Source organism: Nerophis ophidion, linkage group LG09 (genome assembly GCF_033978795.1).
Source record: "Nerophis ophidion isolate RoL-2023_Sa linkage group LG09, RoL_Noph_v1.0, whole genome shotgun sequence".
NCBI classification, from domain to species: Eukaryota; Metazoa; Chordata; class Actinopteri; order Syngnathiformes; family Syngnathidae; genus Nerophis; species Nerophis ophidion.
Genome location: NC_084619.1, coordinates 14,358,031 through 14,376,887, shown reverse-complemented (window position 1 = coordinate 14,376,887; position 18,857 = coordinate 14,358,031). Strand labels below are relative to the sequence as shown.

General features: G+C 39.9%; 1 protein-coding gene across 2 annotated transcripts in view; it reads left to right on the top strand.

Moving 5' to 3' along the window:
• eys (eyes shut homolog) overlaps nucleotides 1-18,857 on the top strand; it is a 722,499-nt gene that overhangs the window by 152,863 nt on the left and 550,779 nt on the right. For both annotated transcript variants that reach the window (XM_061910381.1, XM_061910382.1), the window contains exon 12: nucleotides 3,213-3,317. In XM_061910381.1, the coding sequence (XP_061766365.1) occupies nucleotides 3,213-3,317 (105 nt within the window). The remainder of the gene's footprint in view (nucleotides 1-3,212; nucleotides 3,318-18,857) is intronic.

Here is an 18,857-nt window from a genome sequence, read left to right as displayed (position 1 = left end):
GTTGCTGGCATCCAAATTCTAAAGTTAATGATTATTTGCAGAAAAAAAAAATGTTTATCAGTTTGAACATCAAATATGTTGTCTTTGTAGCATATTCAACTAAATATGTGTTGAAAAGGATTTGCAACTCATTGTATTCCGTTTATATTTACATCTAACACAATTTATATTTACATCTGACACAATTTCCCAACTCATATGGAAACGTGGTTTGTACAAGCCAGTGGTGTTAACCGGCTGCCTTGAGGTGGCGCAAATAGGAAATGTTACTAATTTCAACTCAATCCGTGTGAGACGTGTCAAAATCAAACCCGTGGGTTGGATTTGGCAATGTGTATACATTTACAACCTTGGTAATTACAGTGCATCCGGAAAGTAATCACACTTTTTCCACATGTTATGTTACAGCCTTATTCCAAAATGGATTTCATGATTTTTTGTCTTCAACATTCCACAGACCATACCCCATTTATTTTGCAAAATGTATAAAAATAAAATAAAAAAATCACATGAACAATGGTAATCACAGTCAATCAATCAAAGTTTATTCATATAGCCCTTAATCACAAATTTCTCAAAGGGTTGCACAAGCCACAACGACATCCTCGGCTCAGATCTCACATCAGGGCAAGAAAAAACTCAATCAATGGGATACAATGAGAAACCTCGGAGGGGACTGCAGATGTGAGAGAGTCCAGTCCATAGTGGGGCCAGCAGGGGATCATCTTGAGTGGAGACAAGTCAGCAGCGCAGCGACGTCCCCAACAGATGCACAGATGAGTGGTCCACCGCGGGCCCCGACTTTGAACCGCTAGTGCATCATCTGTGGTCACCTAATATCCTTTCCAAGCAGGAGAGGGGGGCAGAGCAGAAAAGAGCCAGCAGATCAACTAGTCTAAAAGGGGGGGTCTATTTAATTTAAAGGCTAGCATATACAAATGAGTTTTAAGATGGGACTTAAATGCTTCTACTGAGGTAGCATCTCTAACTGTTACCAGTCTTTTCTCAATACTTTATTAATGCACTTTTAGCAGCAATTACAGTCCCAAGTCCTTTAAGAATATGATGCCACCGGCTTGGCATACCTATCTTTGCCCAGTTTCACCCATTTAACTTTGCGGCTCCTCTCAAGCTCTATCAGGTTGGATGGGAAGCGTTGGTTTTCATCAAGAATTTCTGTGTTCATCGCAGCAATAATTTGTTTCCCTCTACCCTGACTTGTCTAACTATCCTGCCACTAAAAAAAACATCCCCACAGCATGATGCTGGCTCCACCACGCCTCACAATAGGGATGTTAATGGCCTGGTGATGAGCGGTGCCTGGTTTCCTCCAAACATGATGACTGGTATTCACGCCAAATACCGTATTTTCCGCGCTATAAGACACCCCGTGTTACAAGCCGCACCTTCAATGAATGGCATATTTAAAAACTTTGTAAACCTATAAGCCGCACCGGGTCATAAGCCGCGCCCACGCTGCGCTAAAGGGAATGTCAAAAAAACAGTCAGATAGGTCAGTCAAACTTTAATAATACAAACCAGTGTGCAAATGTGCAATCACAACAATAGTAACACTCAAAATATTGCAGAGCAATAGCAACATCAATAACTCAACTTTGCTCGAACGTTAATGTCACAGCACACAAAATAAACATTTAAAGCTCACCTTCAGAAGTTATTCCTCATCCATAAATCCCTCGAATTTTTCTTCTTCTGTGTCTGAATTAAAATATTGGGCGAATACGGCATCCAAAATGGCGGGCTCCGTCTCGTCGAAGTCATCAGAGTCAGTGTCGCTGTTGCTGTCCGGCAGTTCCATGAATCCTGCCTTCCTGGCCGGATCTTTTTTCAGCTATCTTGTTTTTACAATATGCGTGGAAAGTAGCCAGCTTTTCTTGAAAGTCTTTTGGCAGTTGCTGTGAAATAGTAGTCCGTGTGCGGATGGAGAGATTGCGTCTTTTCATGAACCGGAAACACCAAGAAGCACCACCTTTAAAATCATCCAAGTGAAGTTCGCTTGCTGGCGCTGTTGCCTTCATTGGAATAGTGATGTTACTGACACTTCTGCTTGCTGCTCTCTGCTCGAGTTTGTCCTCCAACTGTTGCCATCTTGCTTTGTTCCCTCAAACTCTGTGTTGTCTTCTTTACTTGGCGCAGGTCATCAAGTTGCTTCCTCCACCTAAGCACCATTGATTCATTTATGTTCAATTCTCTCGCTGCTGCTCTATTTCCGTGTTCTTCTGCGTTACTTATTTCCTTGAGTTTGAGTTCAGCGTTGCACGCGTGTCTTTAGTAGGAGCAATTTTGTGGTCGTCTTTACAGAAACACACAAATGAAATGAATCGAATTAGCCGCGCGTTTCTTCTTCTACGGGGGCGGGTGCTTACCTTGGCGGTTGCGTACCGTAGAAGAAGAAGCGCTTCCTCTTTCCAGGTGGGCGGGCGCTTACCTTGGCGGTTGTGTACCGAAGAAGAAGAAGTGCTTCCTCTTCTACGGGGAAAAAAGATGGCGGCTGTTTACCGTAGTTGCGAAACCTAAACTCTATGAAAATAAATATTTATATTAATACATATATAAGGCGCACCGGGTTATAAGCCGCACTGTCATCTTTTGAGAAAATGTTTGGTTTTTAGGTGCGGCTTATAGCGCGGAAAATACGGTAATCTTGGTCTCATCAGACCAGAGAATGCTCTTAGTTTTTATAAATTGGCATTTTTTTAAAAACCTTTTCACATTAATATGGGGTTTTGTCTGTAGAATTTTGAGGACAAAAATAAATGTATTTCATTATGGAAAAAGGCTGTAACATAACAAAATTTGGAAAAACTGAAGCACTGTGAATACTTTCTGGATGCACTGTATGCCAAAAGTGTAAAGGACATCATATATATATATATATATATATATATATATATATATGTATGTATGTATGTATGTCAACAGAGCTCATGCTAAACTGTACTCATTTTCTTCATATTACACTCATATATTTGGTCGGATTACAGACAAGACGATGTGTACGAACAATAAACTGAATTTACACAGTGCAAGTCTAACTGTGTCAAATAAAATGAAGCATATAGCAACATTTCTGATATTGTATTGACTTTCCTTAGTAATTGTATGCCATATTTTTTATTAGCACAAGCAACATGTGTCAGGTGAAGCCCACGTAAGATTATATATTTGATTTAACAGTTTTTCTCCTGCAGGAAGGTACTGCCGTGAAAATGTGAATGATTGTTGGTCGCTGCCTTGTCTCAATGGCGGCTCATGTATGGATCTGACAAACGACTACATTTGTCATTGTCCTCTTGGTAAGTAGACATCTAGATGTGGATTACAGTATTATTGATCATGTGTACAAACATGTGAAGTTAATTATGCCTCCATCCCGAAGCAAAATGTTTGGGGGTTATTTTGGGCTTGTTTTCCCCATGTGTGCATTTCTTTTCAACAAATTAGATCACTGTGACCTCTCAAATGTTTTTTTTTTTTCCATGTATCAGGAAATAACAAAAACAGGACTGAATAAAAGTAATTCTGTGGATAAAATGGTGAGCTTCCAAGGGCAACATTTAGTAGTCTGTCATGAATACAATATAACAAAGTATAAAAAAAGCAGACAAAGCAGAAAACTACTTGACAATGCATGCATAAATATTCAGAATTACACCAACAACATGTGCTGAATGTATTTCTGCATGTTCACAATTTCTCAATGTCAAGTCAGAATGTGAAGAATTGCATCGAGTTTTCTCCTCCCGGGGTTCTTGTTAGCATGGACTTTGAGAAACGCAATTTTATTAGAGGAATGTGAGTGTGAATGCTGTCCGTCAATCTGGATTCGCCCTGCAATGAGGTGGCGACTTGTCCAGGGTCATACTTACCAACCATCTCGGATTTTCCAGGGAGACTCCCGAAATTCAGCGCCTCTCCCGAAAACCTCCCGGGACAAATTTTCTCCCGAGACGCCAGAAAGACTGCGCCCCACACAGGAAGTGATATCAGAAAGAACACGCCTGTCAGGTTCAAACACTGATGACTTATAATAATCAGACAAGAAGACAGGAACCAAGCAGACACAGAGTTAAATAGGGCTTATGAGGAGAACGCGGGCACTGCACACTTAGTCACAGTCTCGCCCTACGCTCTAAGGTCCAGTTCCCGCGTTCCGCTTTTTATTCAGAGTTCCATAGTCAACATCACTGATGCTGCCTCTTGTCGCCGCTTCGTCTGCGTGTTGTCATCTTATCTTCGTTGAGATTCTTGAAGTCTCTGTCTCATCTGCGTGCTGTCATCCCATCCCTGCCGCGGTCCCTGAAGTCCTTGGCTACCAGCGGGCCAAAACAATGATAACATCTGTGGCTGAGACCACCGCTCAGACAAGAAGTTTTGTCCATTTATAGATTAGAAAAAAGTCTAACATGAGCACAATAGCTAATAACTAAAGGAACAGACTTTAAGCATACTAAAGTTAGTGTGATAATATATTCATAATTATTCTGACAAATCCACAGCCAGCTTCATAACAAGCGGTTTCGTAACTCGGAGCTAACCACTGGAAATATGGAGGCGAGTCATCTAGACATGCCCATGTTTCTCCTTCTTCTACATGTACCGACGCTTGTGGGAATCACACATGAATACAAAGTAAGTGAAGGAAACGGGCGATTGCAGCTATTTCGGATACAACACTTCTCAGACGGCAAGAGAACTTTTGAATGTCCAGGTCAGCTGTGATTCTACTTTGTCCGTTTGTCGAAGGAGAGACAACGAGTAAGCGGGCTCCCGTGGATGTGATAAAAAATGGCAGCTTGTGCTTTGGTTGTTGAGGGAAGACTACAGAAAACAGCGAATATGTTTGGACTGGCAAAGGAGACTGTATCAGTTATTGTCCGCCATGTACGTATGTCGCGGACTCAACGTCTCGGTCCAGACTATATAAAGTCACCAAAAACAAATGAACAATGAAGGTGAAGGCAAAAGAGTGAGTGTCCTGACCAACGTTCCCTCTAAGGTACGCGCCTGTGCAATTGCACACTGCTCACGAGTCCTCTGCGCACGGCAAATCTAGGCCGCGCGCAAAATAGAATAGAAAGATAAGCGCATAATAGTGTGCACGTCTGCCGTCGCTCACATATGCGCCACTGAATGCTCAAGGAGTTTTGGCGTTTGCTCACACATGAAAAATTGGAGGGAAAATTGGTCCTGACCATAATATCTACCGTATTTTTCGGAGTATAAGTCGCTCAGGAGTATAAGTCGCACCTGTTGAAAATGCACAATAAAGAAGGAAAAAAACATATATAAGTCGCACTGGAGTATAAGTCGCATTTTTGGGGGAATTTTATTTGATAAAATCCAACACCAAGAATAGACATTTGAAAGGCAATTTAAAATAAATAAAGAATAGTGAACAGGCTGAATAAGTGTACGTTATATGACGCATAAATAACCAACTGAGAAGGTGCTTGGTATGTTAACGTAACATATTATGGTAAGAGTCATACAAATAACTATAACATATAGAACATGTTATACGTTTACCAAACAATCTGTCACTCCTAATTGCTAAATCCCATGAAATCTTAAACGTTTAGTCTCTTACGTGAATGTGCTATCCATCCATCCATCCATCCATCATCTTCCGCTTATCCGAGGTCGGGTCGCGGGGGCAGCAGCCTAAGCAGGGAAGCCCAGACTTCCCTCTCACCTGCCACTTCGTCTAGCTCTTCCCGGGGGATCCCGAGGCGTTCCCAGGCCAGCCGGGAGACATAGTCTTCCCAACGTGTCCTGGGTCTTCCCGTTGGCCTCCTACCGGTTGGACGTGCCCTAAACACCTCCCTAGGGAGGCGTTCGGGTGGCATCCTGACCAGATGCCCGAGCCACCTCATCTGTCTCCTCTCGATGTGGAGGAGCAGCATCGCGCGAATGAGCTAAATAATATTATTTGATATTTTACGGTAATGGGTTAAAAATTACACACAAGTCGCTCCCGAGTATAAGTCGCACCCCCGGCCGGCCAAACTATGAAAAAAACTGCGACTTATAGTCCGACAAATACGGTAGATCGTTAGATTGATTGTTGTATAATGTTCTTTATCACATTGTTTACTTTCACATGTCCATTAAGTATTTGATAAATTTATCATAGCTCAGGTGTGATTGACTACAATAGAGCCCCACAGCACACTGGATATTGTTCAGATAAATTACATTTCATTCAACAACTTGCACACAAAGCAACACTGGAGGTGACTATGACGTGCCCAGTTTCTGCTCATGTGTACTTGGTCGGGTTGCGCCGGCGGACGGAGGAGTGGAGGTGGTCTTAAACAACCATTGTGTGTGTGTGTGGTTAAGGTGAGGTGGGATTTACCCTGGATTACCTTTGTGTAGAAGGGGCCTAAGTTAGAACTGGGCTTCCATGTGCTGAAACTACTGGCCTGTGGTCAAACGTGGTCAACTTGACAGTCACAGCTCCATCAAGTAGGTTGTGTGGTCAGCATTGTGTGTTGTTTGCATCGTGTGTCCTGCATTGTCATTCCACAGGGCACACGAGGCTCACCAATGTCATGGGGAGCTGTGTAATTGATGTCGAAGATGGCGTGCATTAACAGAGTTCATCTCCACTTTGCGCTGCCCAGACAGCTGCTGATAACTGATAGCGGTCTTGTTAGCATTAAGTGCCGAGTCGAGTCCCATCAAGTCCTACTACGTCCCGCTGTTGTCATTTGCTTGCTTGTGTCAAAGTCTCACCGATGTGGCCATGCGTTATTCATGAGGCAGGAGTTGAAGATGAAGTGCATCAAAAAGTTGATCTGTTGTTGTTGTCGTTGTTACCCTTCACACGGAAACAGGTTTCCCACTTGGTGACTACAATATCTTCATCGATAGAAAATAAGACCAATGCTGCACTGTAATACATATAAGACATAAATAAGACTTAATGCAACACTTAATTTAGGGTAAAATATGTTGAATATGCTTTAAAAAAAAATGTTTTTTTTAAAAACATATTTTTCTGACCACAAGTCGCAGTTTTTTAATAGTTTGGCCGGGGGTGCGACATATACTCCGGAGCGACTTATGTGTGAAATTATTAACACATTACCGTAAAATATGAAATAATATTATTTATCTCATTCGCGGAAGAGACCAAGAAAATGTCAGCAATCGTCACACACACGTCAACCAATAAGAATTCGGCGGGGGAGGGTCATGGCAGAAGTGTATTGTGGGTCATGGAATGCTAACTGTTATATGCTATATGCTACTGCCATAGCTATTAATATGGATCATTTCATCGTTGGCGGTAACTTATAAAAACTGAGAAGGGCTGAACAAAAATGGCATCGAAAAGGAAATCATGTACTGCAGATTGCACAATATTATATAATATTATTTATCTCATTCGCGGAAAAGACCAAGAAAATGTCAGCAATCGTCACACACACGTCAACCAATAAGAATTCGGCGGAGGAGTGTCATGGCGGAAGTACATTGTGGGTCATGGAATGCTAACTGCTATATGCTACTGTCGTAGCTATTAAAATGGATCATTTCATCGTTGGCGGTAACTAAAAAAAAAAACGAGAAGGGCTGAAAAAAAATTGGACCGTAAAGGAAATCATGTACTGCAGATTACAAGCTGGACGTAGTGAAATATGCAGCAGAAAACGACAAGAGAATAGAATATAATAGAATAGAGTTTTATTGTCATTATTGCAATGAACAGGTTCAAAGAACAACAAAATTAGAGGAATCGGCGCATACCTTTGGAGTTGGCAGAGTTGTTTAGAAGCGACATCGAGGAAGAAGATTTCATCGGATTTATCGATTAGAAGTGACAGATTGTTTGGTAAACGTATAGCATGTTCTATATGTTATAGTTATTTGAATGACTCATACCATAATATGTTATGTTAACATACCAGGCACGTTCTCTGTTGGTTATTTAGGCGTCATATAACGTACACTTATTCAGCCTGTTGTTCACTATTCTTTATTTCTTTGAATTGCCTTTCAAATGTCTATTCTTGGTGTTCGATTTTATCAAATACATTTCCCCCAAAAATGCGACTTATACTTCAGTGCCATATGTTTTTTTCCTTCTTTATTATGCATTTTCGGCCGGTGCGACGTATACTCCGGAGCGATTTATAATGCGAACAATACGGTAAATAAAACAATTCTGCAATGTAGTGCAGCCCTGATATTTGAAGCTCAATATGAGGGTCAAATGTATTTGCTGTAATAAAACCAAGGGTGTGTGTGACAATCATTGATTGATTGAAACTTTTATTAATAGATTGCACAGTACAGTACATATTCCGTACATTTGACCATTAAATGGTAACCCGAATAAGTTTTTCAACTTGTTTAAGTCGGGGTCGACGTAAATTGTCACTTTAACTTTGACTTAACTTAAAATGACCTAAGAATGACTCACCCTTTGAAGGTACTACCTCACAGACATGAAATGGAGACGTAACCGGAACAAAACTTTGGAATTTTTTATTAGTATTACTGAACTCAATAACTATTGTGCAGTGTAGCACAGGTGTATAGTGTGTTGTATAATATATATATATATATATATATATATATATATATATATATATATATATATATATATATATATATATATATATATAATATATATATATATATATATTTAAATCTAAAATCAATTTGTAAATATAGTAAATTATATGACTTACATCGCAATAAACTGTAAAATAATTTCCTATATTCCAGTGAATTCTATATCTGTTTATATGGTTATCATCACACTCTTTCTCATCACTGGTACTAAATAAAAGGCAAACACATCTGTGGATTTATTCCAATATACAAAACCCGAAACCAGTGAAGTTGGCACGTTGAGTAAATCGTAAATAGAAACGGAATACAATAATTAGCAAATCCGTTTCAACTTATCTTCAATTAAATACACTGCAAAGACAAGACATTTAATGTTATTTAAAAAAATATATTTTTTGCAAATAATCATTAACTTAGAATTTAATGGCAGCAACACATTGAAAAAAGTTGGCAAAGGGGCATTTTTACCACTGTGTTACATGGCCTTTCCTTTTAACAACACTCAGTAAACGCTTGGGAACTGAAGAGACCGATTTTTGAAGCTTTTCAGGGGGAATACTTTCCCATTCTTGCTTGATGTACAGCTTAAGTTGTTCAACAATCCAGGGTTTCCGTTGTGATATTTTAGGTTTGATATTACGCCACACATTTTGAATGGGAGACAGGTTTGGATTAGAGTCAGGCCAGTCTAGTACCCACACTCTCTTACTGCGAACCTAGGCTTTTGTAACATGTGCAGAAAGTGGCTTGGCATTGTCTTGCTGAAATAAGCAGGGGCGTCAATGAAAAAGACGTTGCTTGGATGGCAACATATTTGTTCCAAAACCTGCATGTATCTTTCAGCATTAATGGTGCCTTCAAAGATGTGTAAGTTACCGATGCCTTGGGCACTATCAACCCCAATACCATCACAGAGGCTGGCTTTTGAACTTCCACAACAACGTTCACAGTTTCCAAAAACAAATTGAAATGTGGACTCTTAAGACCACAGAACACTTTTCCACTTTGCATCAGTCCATCTTAGATGAGCTCGGGTCCAGCGAAGCTGGCGGCGTTTCTGGGTGTTGTTGATAACTTTTAATGGTTTCAGAGGTTTTTGAAGTAGTACCGCCTGGGGATCGCCGCTTACGTGCAGTGATTTCTCCAGATTCTCTGAAACTCTTGATGATATTACGGGGCCGTAGAAGGTGAAATCCCTAAATTCCTTGCAATAGCTCGTTGACAAATGTTGTTCTTAAACTGTTGGACAATTTGCTCGCGCATTTACTCACAAAGTGGTGACCCTCGCCCCATCCTTGTTTGTGAATGACTGAGCATTTAATAGAAGCTGCTTTTATACCCAATCATGGGACCCACCTGTTCCCAATTAGCCTGTTCACCTGTGGGATGTTCCAGATAAGTGTTTGATGAGCATTCCTCAACTTTTTTTGTGTTTTTTGCCACTTGTGCCAGCTTTTTTGAAACATGTTGCAGGCATCAAATTCCAAATAAGCTAATATTTGAAAAAATGACAAAGTTTACTAGTTTGAACATTAATTATCTTTTCTTTGCAGTCTATTCAATTGAATATAAGGTGAAGAGGATTTGCAAATTATTTGTATTCTGTTTTTATTCAAGATTTACACAACGTGCCAACTGCTTTCGGGTTTGATAATATTTGTATATGCAAACATACAGATTTTGTAAATCTGAAGAGAATCTTAATCTGTTATAGAACCCACACATAAAGATAAAACTCAAGCATTAAAATCATTTGGATCTTTATGTGTATGGTTTGCTGCAATGATATCAACACACATGCTAAACACATCAAGTTTCTGTCCCACCACTAAGCTAGACTCTAGTCTTCAATTTCCAAAATCCCATCCAAACAACTGGGATCTAACAAAACTGAAGAAGAAAAAAACAAAGCAATCACCATGGCAACAAACGGAAAACTTAGGGAAGATAGATGAGGACAAATGTGAGGAGGGAATAGACGTGGTTTCAGGACAAATTTTGACGGAAAAATCCCAAACTAAAGAAAAAAGGACTTGTGAAAAAATCAGTCAATAGTCAAGATCAGGATCTTTAGGTTCCTGGAACCTCTACTTCCTGGAAGTATAGGTTCTCTTAGAAGTGTGTAGTTTGTGTTTCCACTGCATTTCAAAGTTCTGGGTAGTTTATACAAATCAGGCTGATGACGTAAGGAGGATTGGTTTAGTTTATTTCTATACTGATACCAATGTAAATAAACAGACAGTATTAGGTTAGTAGTAAGTTAATGAAATACAAAAAATTATATGATTTTAAAAAATAAAGTGTATCGACATTTTTTTTTTTTTTTAATTCAGGCTTGTGTCCGCAATGTCCAAGGGTCAGAATATCATCCTCTGTTAATGATGAATTCATTAAGATCTGAAATTCATTTTTGGTCCATTTAAGCTGTAAATAAATATATTTAAAAAATGTATGCCAGGTTTTATCTCATGCCGACAACACAAACGCATCGGCTTTAGCAATAGCTTGTTAGCATTAGCATTCTGGTAACTTGGGTTGAGGCTAATATCCACACCAAATGGAGTGTCACTGACTACTTTTATAACATGTAATGAAGTAAACAGTATCTGACGTCATTTACCTTTGTTCCACTCGTGTAATGCCTCCTTTATTTCACATTTATCCAATGAAAACTATCATGGAAACCCCATTTCCAACACATTAAAACAACAATCTCCAAAAGCCTCTCAATTAGAAACAGAGCACAATGCAGTCCATACTCTATACTGCACCTTGGTACTCAATCAATCAATCAATGTTTATTTATATAGCCCTAAATCACAAGTGTCTCAAAGGGCTGCACAAGCGACAATGACATCCTCGGTTCAGATCCCACACAAGGGCAAGGAAAAACTCACAACCCACTGGGATGTCAATGTGAATGACTATGAGAAACCTTGGAGAGGACCGCAGATGTGGGTGACCCACCCTTTTAGGGGAGACCAGATGCATTGGACGTTGAGTGGGTCTAGCATAATATTGTGAAAGTCCAGTCCATAGTGGATCTTACATAATAGTGAGAGTCCAGTCCATAGTGAGGCCAGCAGGAGACCATCCCGAGCAGAGACGGGTCAGCAGTGAAGAGATGTCCCCAACTGATGCACGTTCCACCCTGGGTCCCGAATCTGGACAGCCAGCACTTCATCCATGGCCAACGGACCTGTGCTCCCCCCCACGTCCACAAGGGGGAGGGGGGCAGAGCAGAAAAGAAAAAAGACGGCAGATCAACTGGTCTAAAAATGTTGTCTATTTAAAGGCTAGAGCAGTAGTTCTCAAATGGGGGTACGCGTACTCCTGGGGGTACTTGAAAGTATGCCAAGGGGTACGTGAGATTTCTAAAACATATTCTAAAAATAGCAACAATTCAAAAATCATTTATAAATATATTTATTGTATAATACTTCAACAAAATATGAAAGTAAGTTCACAAACTGTGAAAAGAAATGCAATTATGCAATATTCAGTGTTGACAGCTAGATTTTTTTGTGGACATGTTTCAGAAATATTGATGTTAAATATTTCTCATTTTGTGAAGAAATGTTTAGAATTAAGTTCATGAATCCAGATGTACCTCTATTACAATCCCCAAAGAGGGCACTTTAAGTTGATGATTACTTTTATGTGTAGAAATCTTTATTTATAATTGAATCACTTGTTTATTTTTCACCCGTTTTGAGTTATTTTGATACATATTTTTTCCAAATAGTTCGAGAAAGACAACTACAAATGAGCAATATTTTGCACTGTTAAACAATTTGATAAATCAGAAACTGATGACATAGTGCTGTATTTTACTTCTTTATCTCTTTTTTCCAACTAAAAATGCTTTGCTCTGAGTAGGGGGTACATCACTGAAAAAAGGTTGAGAACCACTGGACAAGCGTATGCAAATGAGTTTTAATATGGGACTTAAATGCTTCTACTGAAGTAGCATCTCTAACTGTTACCAGGAGTGCATTCCAGAGTACTGGAGCACGAATAGAAAACGCTCTATAGCTCACAGACTTTTTTTGGGCTCCGGTAATCCCTAATAAGCCCAAGGTACTCCCATCCCTTCATACTCTACTGCACCTTGGTACTTCCATACCTTACATATTGTGTTGAGGTGTGGAGGAATACTTACCACACAAATAATCCTCTGGTCATATTACAGAAAAGAGCAGTGCGGATCATTCAAAACACTGTTTTTGTTTTTTTTAAACATTGGCAACTAATTTATTACTAATTTATGTTACGTCCGTGTTTGTTTTTTATCTTCACCCTTTTCACCGTTTTAATCAATTGCATGTTGTTGTAAAAGTGTACATATGTAGGATATTTTTAAACTGGCGTTCTTGAAAGTCTCTGTAATCAGCCCATAGCAGAAGGCTGTTTTGCATTCTTCAGTAAGCAGCTGATTTGACGATGCCTTCAGGCAATACAATATTTAATCACCACTTGATTGCACAAGTCAGATTGCCGCTTCAAGCGCTACTTGCCATTTTGAGTCCAATGTCATACTCTGCTGTAAACAGCCGCGATTTTTGAAAGACTTAATATTAAAAAAATAAAGACATACCCTCTTAAAATGTTAACAGTTTTGTGGTTTATTTGGCCTTATTGCATGTTATTCTTGCTGGTCTATTGTAATTGTGCATCCTGTTCTGGTGCTTCTGGAAAACAAACCTTTTTAAGCAAAGTCATTATAACATTTACCAGCTTGAACCATGCACGGTACCCCTTTCACATGGTGTGTTTATGATATTAGTAGGAGAACAAGTCCATCATTTTGGATTGTCTGCTTTTACTAATTGCCTGCGTTTTCCCCACAAATTAGATTTGGGCAAAAACAGAACACCAAAGTGTCATTTAACCTTCCATTACTTTCCATTACATTATTGATTACATTGGCAGATTTATAGACAGGTGTTTGTATTATGCTTATCTTTTTTCACAATTAGATATTTAAAAAAAAAAAAAGGTCTGCCAAGTTTTCTTGCATCTCCCTACAAAGTCAGAACATATTGCAAAACCCACCATATTCATCATATGCTTTGATTTAGAATAAAATATAATAGAAAGTAATCTTTTGATCCCTGGGGAAAATTCAGCACCACAGTTTGCTCACAATAAACACTTAGGTATTCACATATCAAGGAGAGTAAAACATTTAAAGTAATGGAATAGCGTACACTCGAATTGTCCCCGCACTTTCCTTCCGGTGCAAAAACTGCAAAAAACAGCAGGTGCAACTACAGCAGTGCAAAAAACATTATACATGTAAGTAATATAAATAAGGCTATGGGAACAAATAGAATTGTCCTATCACTATTATTCTGGTGCAAAAAGACAGCAGTGCAAGTAGCATTATTTACATGTGAATAACATAGATCTAGTCTAGTGTTTGGTAACCGCAGGATTAGGTCTCTGCTTTTTGCAGATGATGTGGTCCTGATGGCTTCATCTGACCGGGATCTTCAGCTCTCGCTGGATCGGTTCGCAGCCGAGTGTGAAGCGACCGGAATGAGAATCAGCACCTCCAAGTCCGAGTCCATGGTTCTCGCCCGGAAAAGGGTGGAATGCCATCTCCGAGTTGGGGAAGAGACCCTGCCCCAAGTGGAGGAGTTCAAGTACCTAGGAGTCTTGTTCACGAGTGGGGGAAGAGTGGATCGTGAGATCGACAGGCGGATCGGTGCGGCGTCTTCAGTAATGCGGACGTTGTACCAATCCGTTGTGGTGAAGAAGGAGCTGAGCCGGAAGGCAAAGCTCTCAATTTACCGGTCGATCTACGTTCCCATCCTCACCTATGGTCATGAGCTTTGGGTCATGACCAAAAGGATAAGATCACGGGTACAAGCGTCCGAAATGAGTTTCCTCCGCCAGGTGGCGGGGCTCTCCCTTAGAGATAGAGTGAGAAGCTCTGCCATCCGGGAGGAACTCAAAGTAAAGCCGCTGCCCCTTCACATCGAGAGGAGCCAGATGAGGTGGTTCGGGCATCTGGTCAGTATGCCACCCTAAACACCTCCCTAGGGAGGTGTTTAGGGCACCTCCAACCGGTAGGAGGCCACGGGGAAGACCCAGGACACGTTGGGAAGACTATGTCTCCCGGCTGGCCTGGGAACGCCTCGGGATCCCCCGGGAAGAGCTAGACGAAGTGGCTGGGGAGAGGGAAGTCTGGGTTTCCCTGCTTAGGCTGTTGCCCCCGCGACCCGACCTCGGATAAGCGGAAGATGATGGATGGATGGATAGTCTAGTGTACATTTCAAGTACAGTCAAAATCGAATAGGAGATGATCCAGTTTTTAGCCTTCCTGTGCAAAAACAGCAGTGCAAAACAGCATTTGAAGTATGAATTATATAAGTAATGACTATTTTCTAGTTTAATATATGCATTATACCCTCTGATTCAAGTATAGTCAAAATGGAATAGGATACAGTTTGATACAACAATTACCATGGCAGGGCTTCTATTTTATATTTGGTTTCTTTTTTAAATGTTTTCAATTATCCATGTAAATATACCAATTGCAACGTAAAAAAGTGTGGTGGTTGTCAGGCTTTCCCCTGACAGTTTGTCTATGTTTTTGTTTTTTCCTCTGCATTTGTCTGTTTCCTCTGTGTTTAGTATTTCCTGTCCTTAGTTCCTGTCTAGTGCTCTTATTTTGTCAGCTTCCTGTCTTGTTCCCTGAGTGCTGTGTTCCTCCTCAGCTGCGGCTGATTGGCACCTGGCCACACCTGTCACCAATCAGCCCGCTCCTATTTGTACCTGCTTTGTTTTGTGTCAGTTGCTGGATCATTGTATTGTCTTGTCAATCTCACGTCTAGTCGCTCTTGTGATGTCTTATCGCTCCTGTCGTTTCGTACCTTGTCTTTGCAGCGTAGCGGTAAGCTATATTCAGTTGATGTTTGTAGCTTACTGTTTTTTTTTTCCCTGCTTCCGTTTTATTTTTCATTATACAAGTACGACTTCTGTTTGCCTGTTCGCTACCCGCTAGCTTCCACGCTAAGCTCTTGTTCGTTATTTTCTAGCTCCCAGGCTAGCTCCTTTTCTTCGATTATCCGCCTCGTGCGTGCTTTGTGTTTGTACCCTTTTGGTTTTGTTTTTGTCTTAGTATTTAATTAAATCATGTTTTCTCATTCCATGCCTGCCTCCATCTCTGCATCTTGGCGTTCGTCATCAAATAACTGTGACAGTGGTTATGGTAATAACAAGCATATTAATATGCTACATTTAGGAACATTTCTTTCTGCACATCCAATGGTTTTATATTCCAAATGGACCTTAATGAACTGTGAAGTGAATAAACCACAATATATATTGTGTAAGTGTATCCAAATGTACGGTTTGTGCATTCAATATATTCAATACTAACAAGCAAGGGGGTAAACAAGGCCAACATCTCTTTAGTGGAGGTAATAAACAACAACAAACAGCAGTCTCAATGGCAACGTTGAAACTGTGCAATATACAGTAGGCAATGTTATTCTTCCTTCCAGCAGATATACAGTATAGTCTTGATCAAAAGTAAAGAACATAATGTCATAGCAGTCTTGAATTTCCAATACTTTCTACAACTGTTATTTGTTTGTGATAGAGTAATTGGAGCACATACTTGTTGGTCACAAAAAAACATTCAAAAGGTTTGGTTCTTTTATGAATTTATTATGTTGATATTTGGTTACATGTCCCTTGGCAAGTTTCACTGCAATAAGGCGCTTTTGGTAGCCTGACAACAAGCTTCTGGTTGAATTTTTGACCACTCCTCTTGACAAAATTGGTGCAGTTCATTTAAATTTGTTGGTTTTCTGACATGGACTGTTTTCATTTCAGCATTGTCCACACGTTTAAGTCAGGACTTTGGTAAGGCCATCCTAAAACCTTAATTCTAGCCTGATTTTGCCATTTCGTTAACACTTGATGTGTGTTTGGGGTCATTGTCCTTGTGGAATACCCAACTGCGCCCAAGACTTAACCTCCGGGCTGATGATTTTAGGTTGTCCTTTTTCATTGTCCCATTTAAAGTACCAGTTCCATTGGCAGCAAAACAGGCCCAGAGCATAATACTACCACCACCATGTTTGACGGTGGGCATGATGTTCCTGGGATTAAAGACCTCACCTTTTCTCCTCCAAACATATTGCTTGGTATTTTGGCCAAACAGCTCATTTTTTTTCATCTGACATCACATGACCTTCTGGAGGAAAGTTATGTGTCCTGTTGGAATTTTAACAATGCTGTATGTATACTTTTGACCCTGCAGATTTGGTCACATTTTCAGTAGACCCATAATGAATTCATAAAAGAACCAAACTTCATACATGTTTTTTGTGACCAACAAGTATGTGCTCCAATCACTCTCACAAAAAAATAAGAGTTGTAGAAAATACTGGAAAGTCAAGACAGCCATGACATTATGTTCTTTAGAAGTGTATGCAAACTTTTGATCACGACAAAGCCCAGAGGATGATATTAAAATAACTATTAAAATGTGTTGACATGAGCACTGAGACCTCTTGTCACTAACAGTGGAATATGAGTCCGTGTTGACTTGCATCACATCTAACAAAACAATATCGTTGGTCTTTTTAGTGCAGTTTTGTGACAACACAAGTGAACAAATGGGCTGTCTGTTTCTGCTGCTTGTCATATTGAACAGAGTGCACCATTTGATGAGAGTGTCAGTAGAAATGTGACATTCCTTCATGCAACATTAACCGCCGAGTGAGTTGCATGCACAATTGGTTATTAAGCACTTCAGAAACACTCTGTTGGGGGCAATAGTTAGCCATTACGGAGTCCAGGTAATTCATAGTATGATAGGAAAAGAGCCGATGGAAGGTCAGATGGTTGTTTTTTGTAACATGCATCCATCTCTTTAGTGCACAGGAAGTGCATAATTTGATATGAATACAACAACTGCAAAATATTTTGGGCCTGATCCACTAAGATCCAAATAACAAGTGCAAAGCATAAAATTGTGGGTGTGTTGCAGGTGGTCTACTAAGACTGCGTGTGCAATTGATACCAACTGCAAAAGTGGTGCAGACCTCACCTATTTAATTTTTTTTTTTTTTTTTTTTGTGTATGCACTGGCTTTCACTATGTAAACACTCATTTACCTCAATATATATGGCATCATGTGGTCCAACCTGTGGCGCTTTGTCATGTTGTTGACATGCAGCACACACATACTGTATAATATGTACCACCTTTTCGAAGCTATGATGAAGCGTGACCTAGACAACAGAACCTACTTTTAGGACGCTGAAGGTGCGCTGATGTAGGCGCTGCTGTGTAATGATGTAATGGTGCGTCTGAAATTATCTATGGGAAGAAAATGCATATTGAAAGACATTTTTTTTCATATAGGAGATATACAGTGGGGCAAAAAAGTATTTAGTCGGCCACCGATTGTGCGAGTCCTCCCACTTAAAATGATGACAGAGGTCTGTCACTTTCATCATAGGTACACTTCAACTGTGAGAGACAGAATGTGAAAAAAAAAATCCAGGAATTCACATTGTAGGAATTTTAAAATAATTTATTTGTAAATTATGGTGGAAAATAACCATTTGGTCAACCATTCAAAGCTCTCACTGATGGAAGGAGGTTTTGGCTCAAAATCTCACAATACATGGCCCCATTCATTCTTTCCTTAACACGGATCAATCGTCCTGTCCCCTTAGCAGAAATACAGCCCCAAAGCGTGAGGTTTCCACCCCCATGCTTCACATTAGGTATGGTGTTCTTGGGATGCAACTCAGTATTCTTCTTCCTCCAAACACGACGAGTTGAGTTTATACCAAAAAATTCTATTTTGGTTTTATCTGATCACATGACATTCTCCCAATCCTCTGCTGTATCATGCATGAATCCATTTTGGTATAAACTCAACTCGTCGTGTTTGGAGGAAGAAGAATACTGAGTTGCATCCCAAGAACACCATACCTACTGTGAAGCATGGGAGTGGAAACATCATGCTTTGGGGCTGTTTTTCTGCTAAGGGGACAGGACGATTGATCCGTGTTAAGGAAAGAATGAATGGGGCCATGTATCGTGAGATTTTGAGCCAAAAACTCCTTCCATCAGTGAGAGCTTTGAATGGTTGACCAAATACTTATTTTCCACCATAATTTACAAATAAGTTATTCTAAAATTCCTACAATGTGAATTCCTGGATTTTTTTCACATTCTGTCTTTCACAGTTGAAGTGTACCTATGATGAAAAT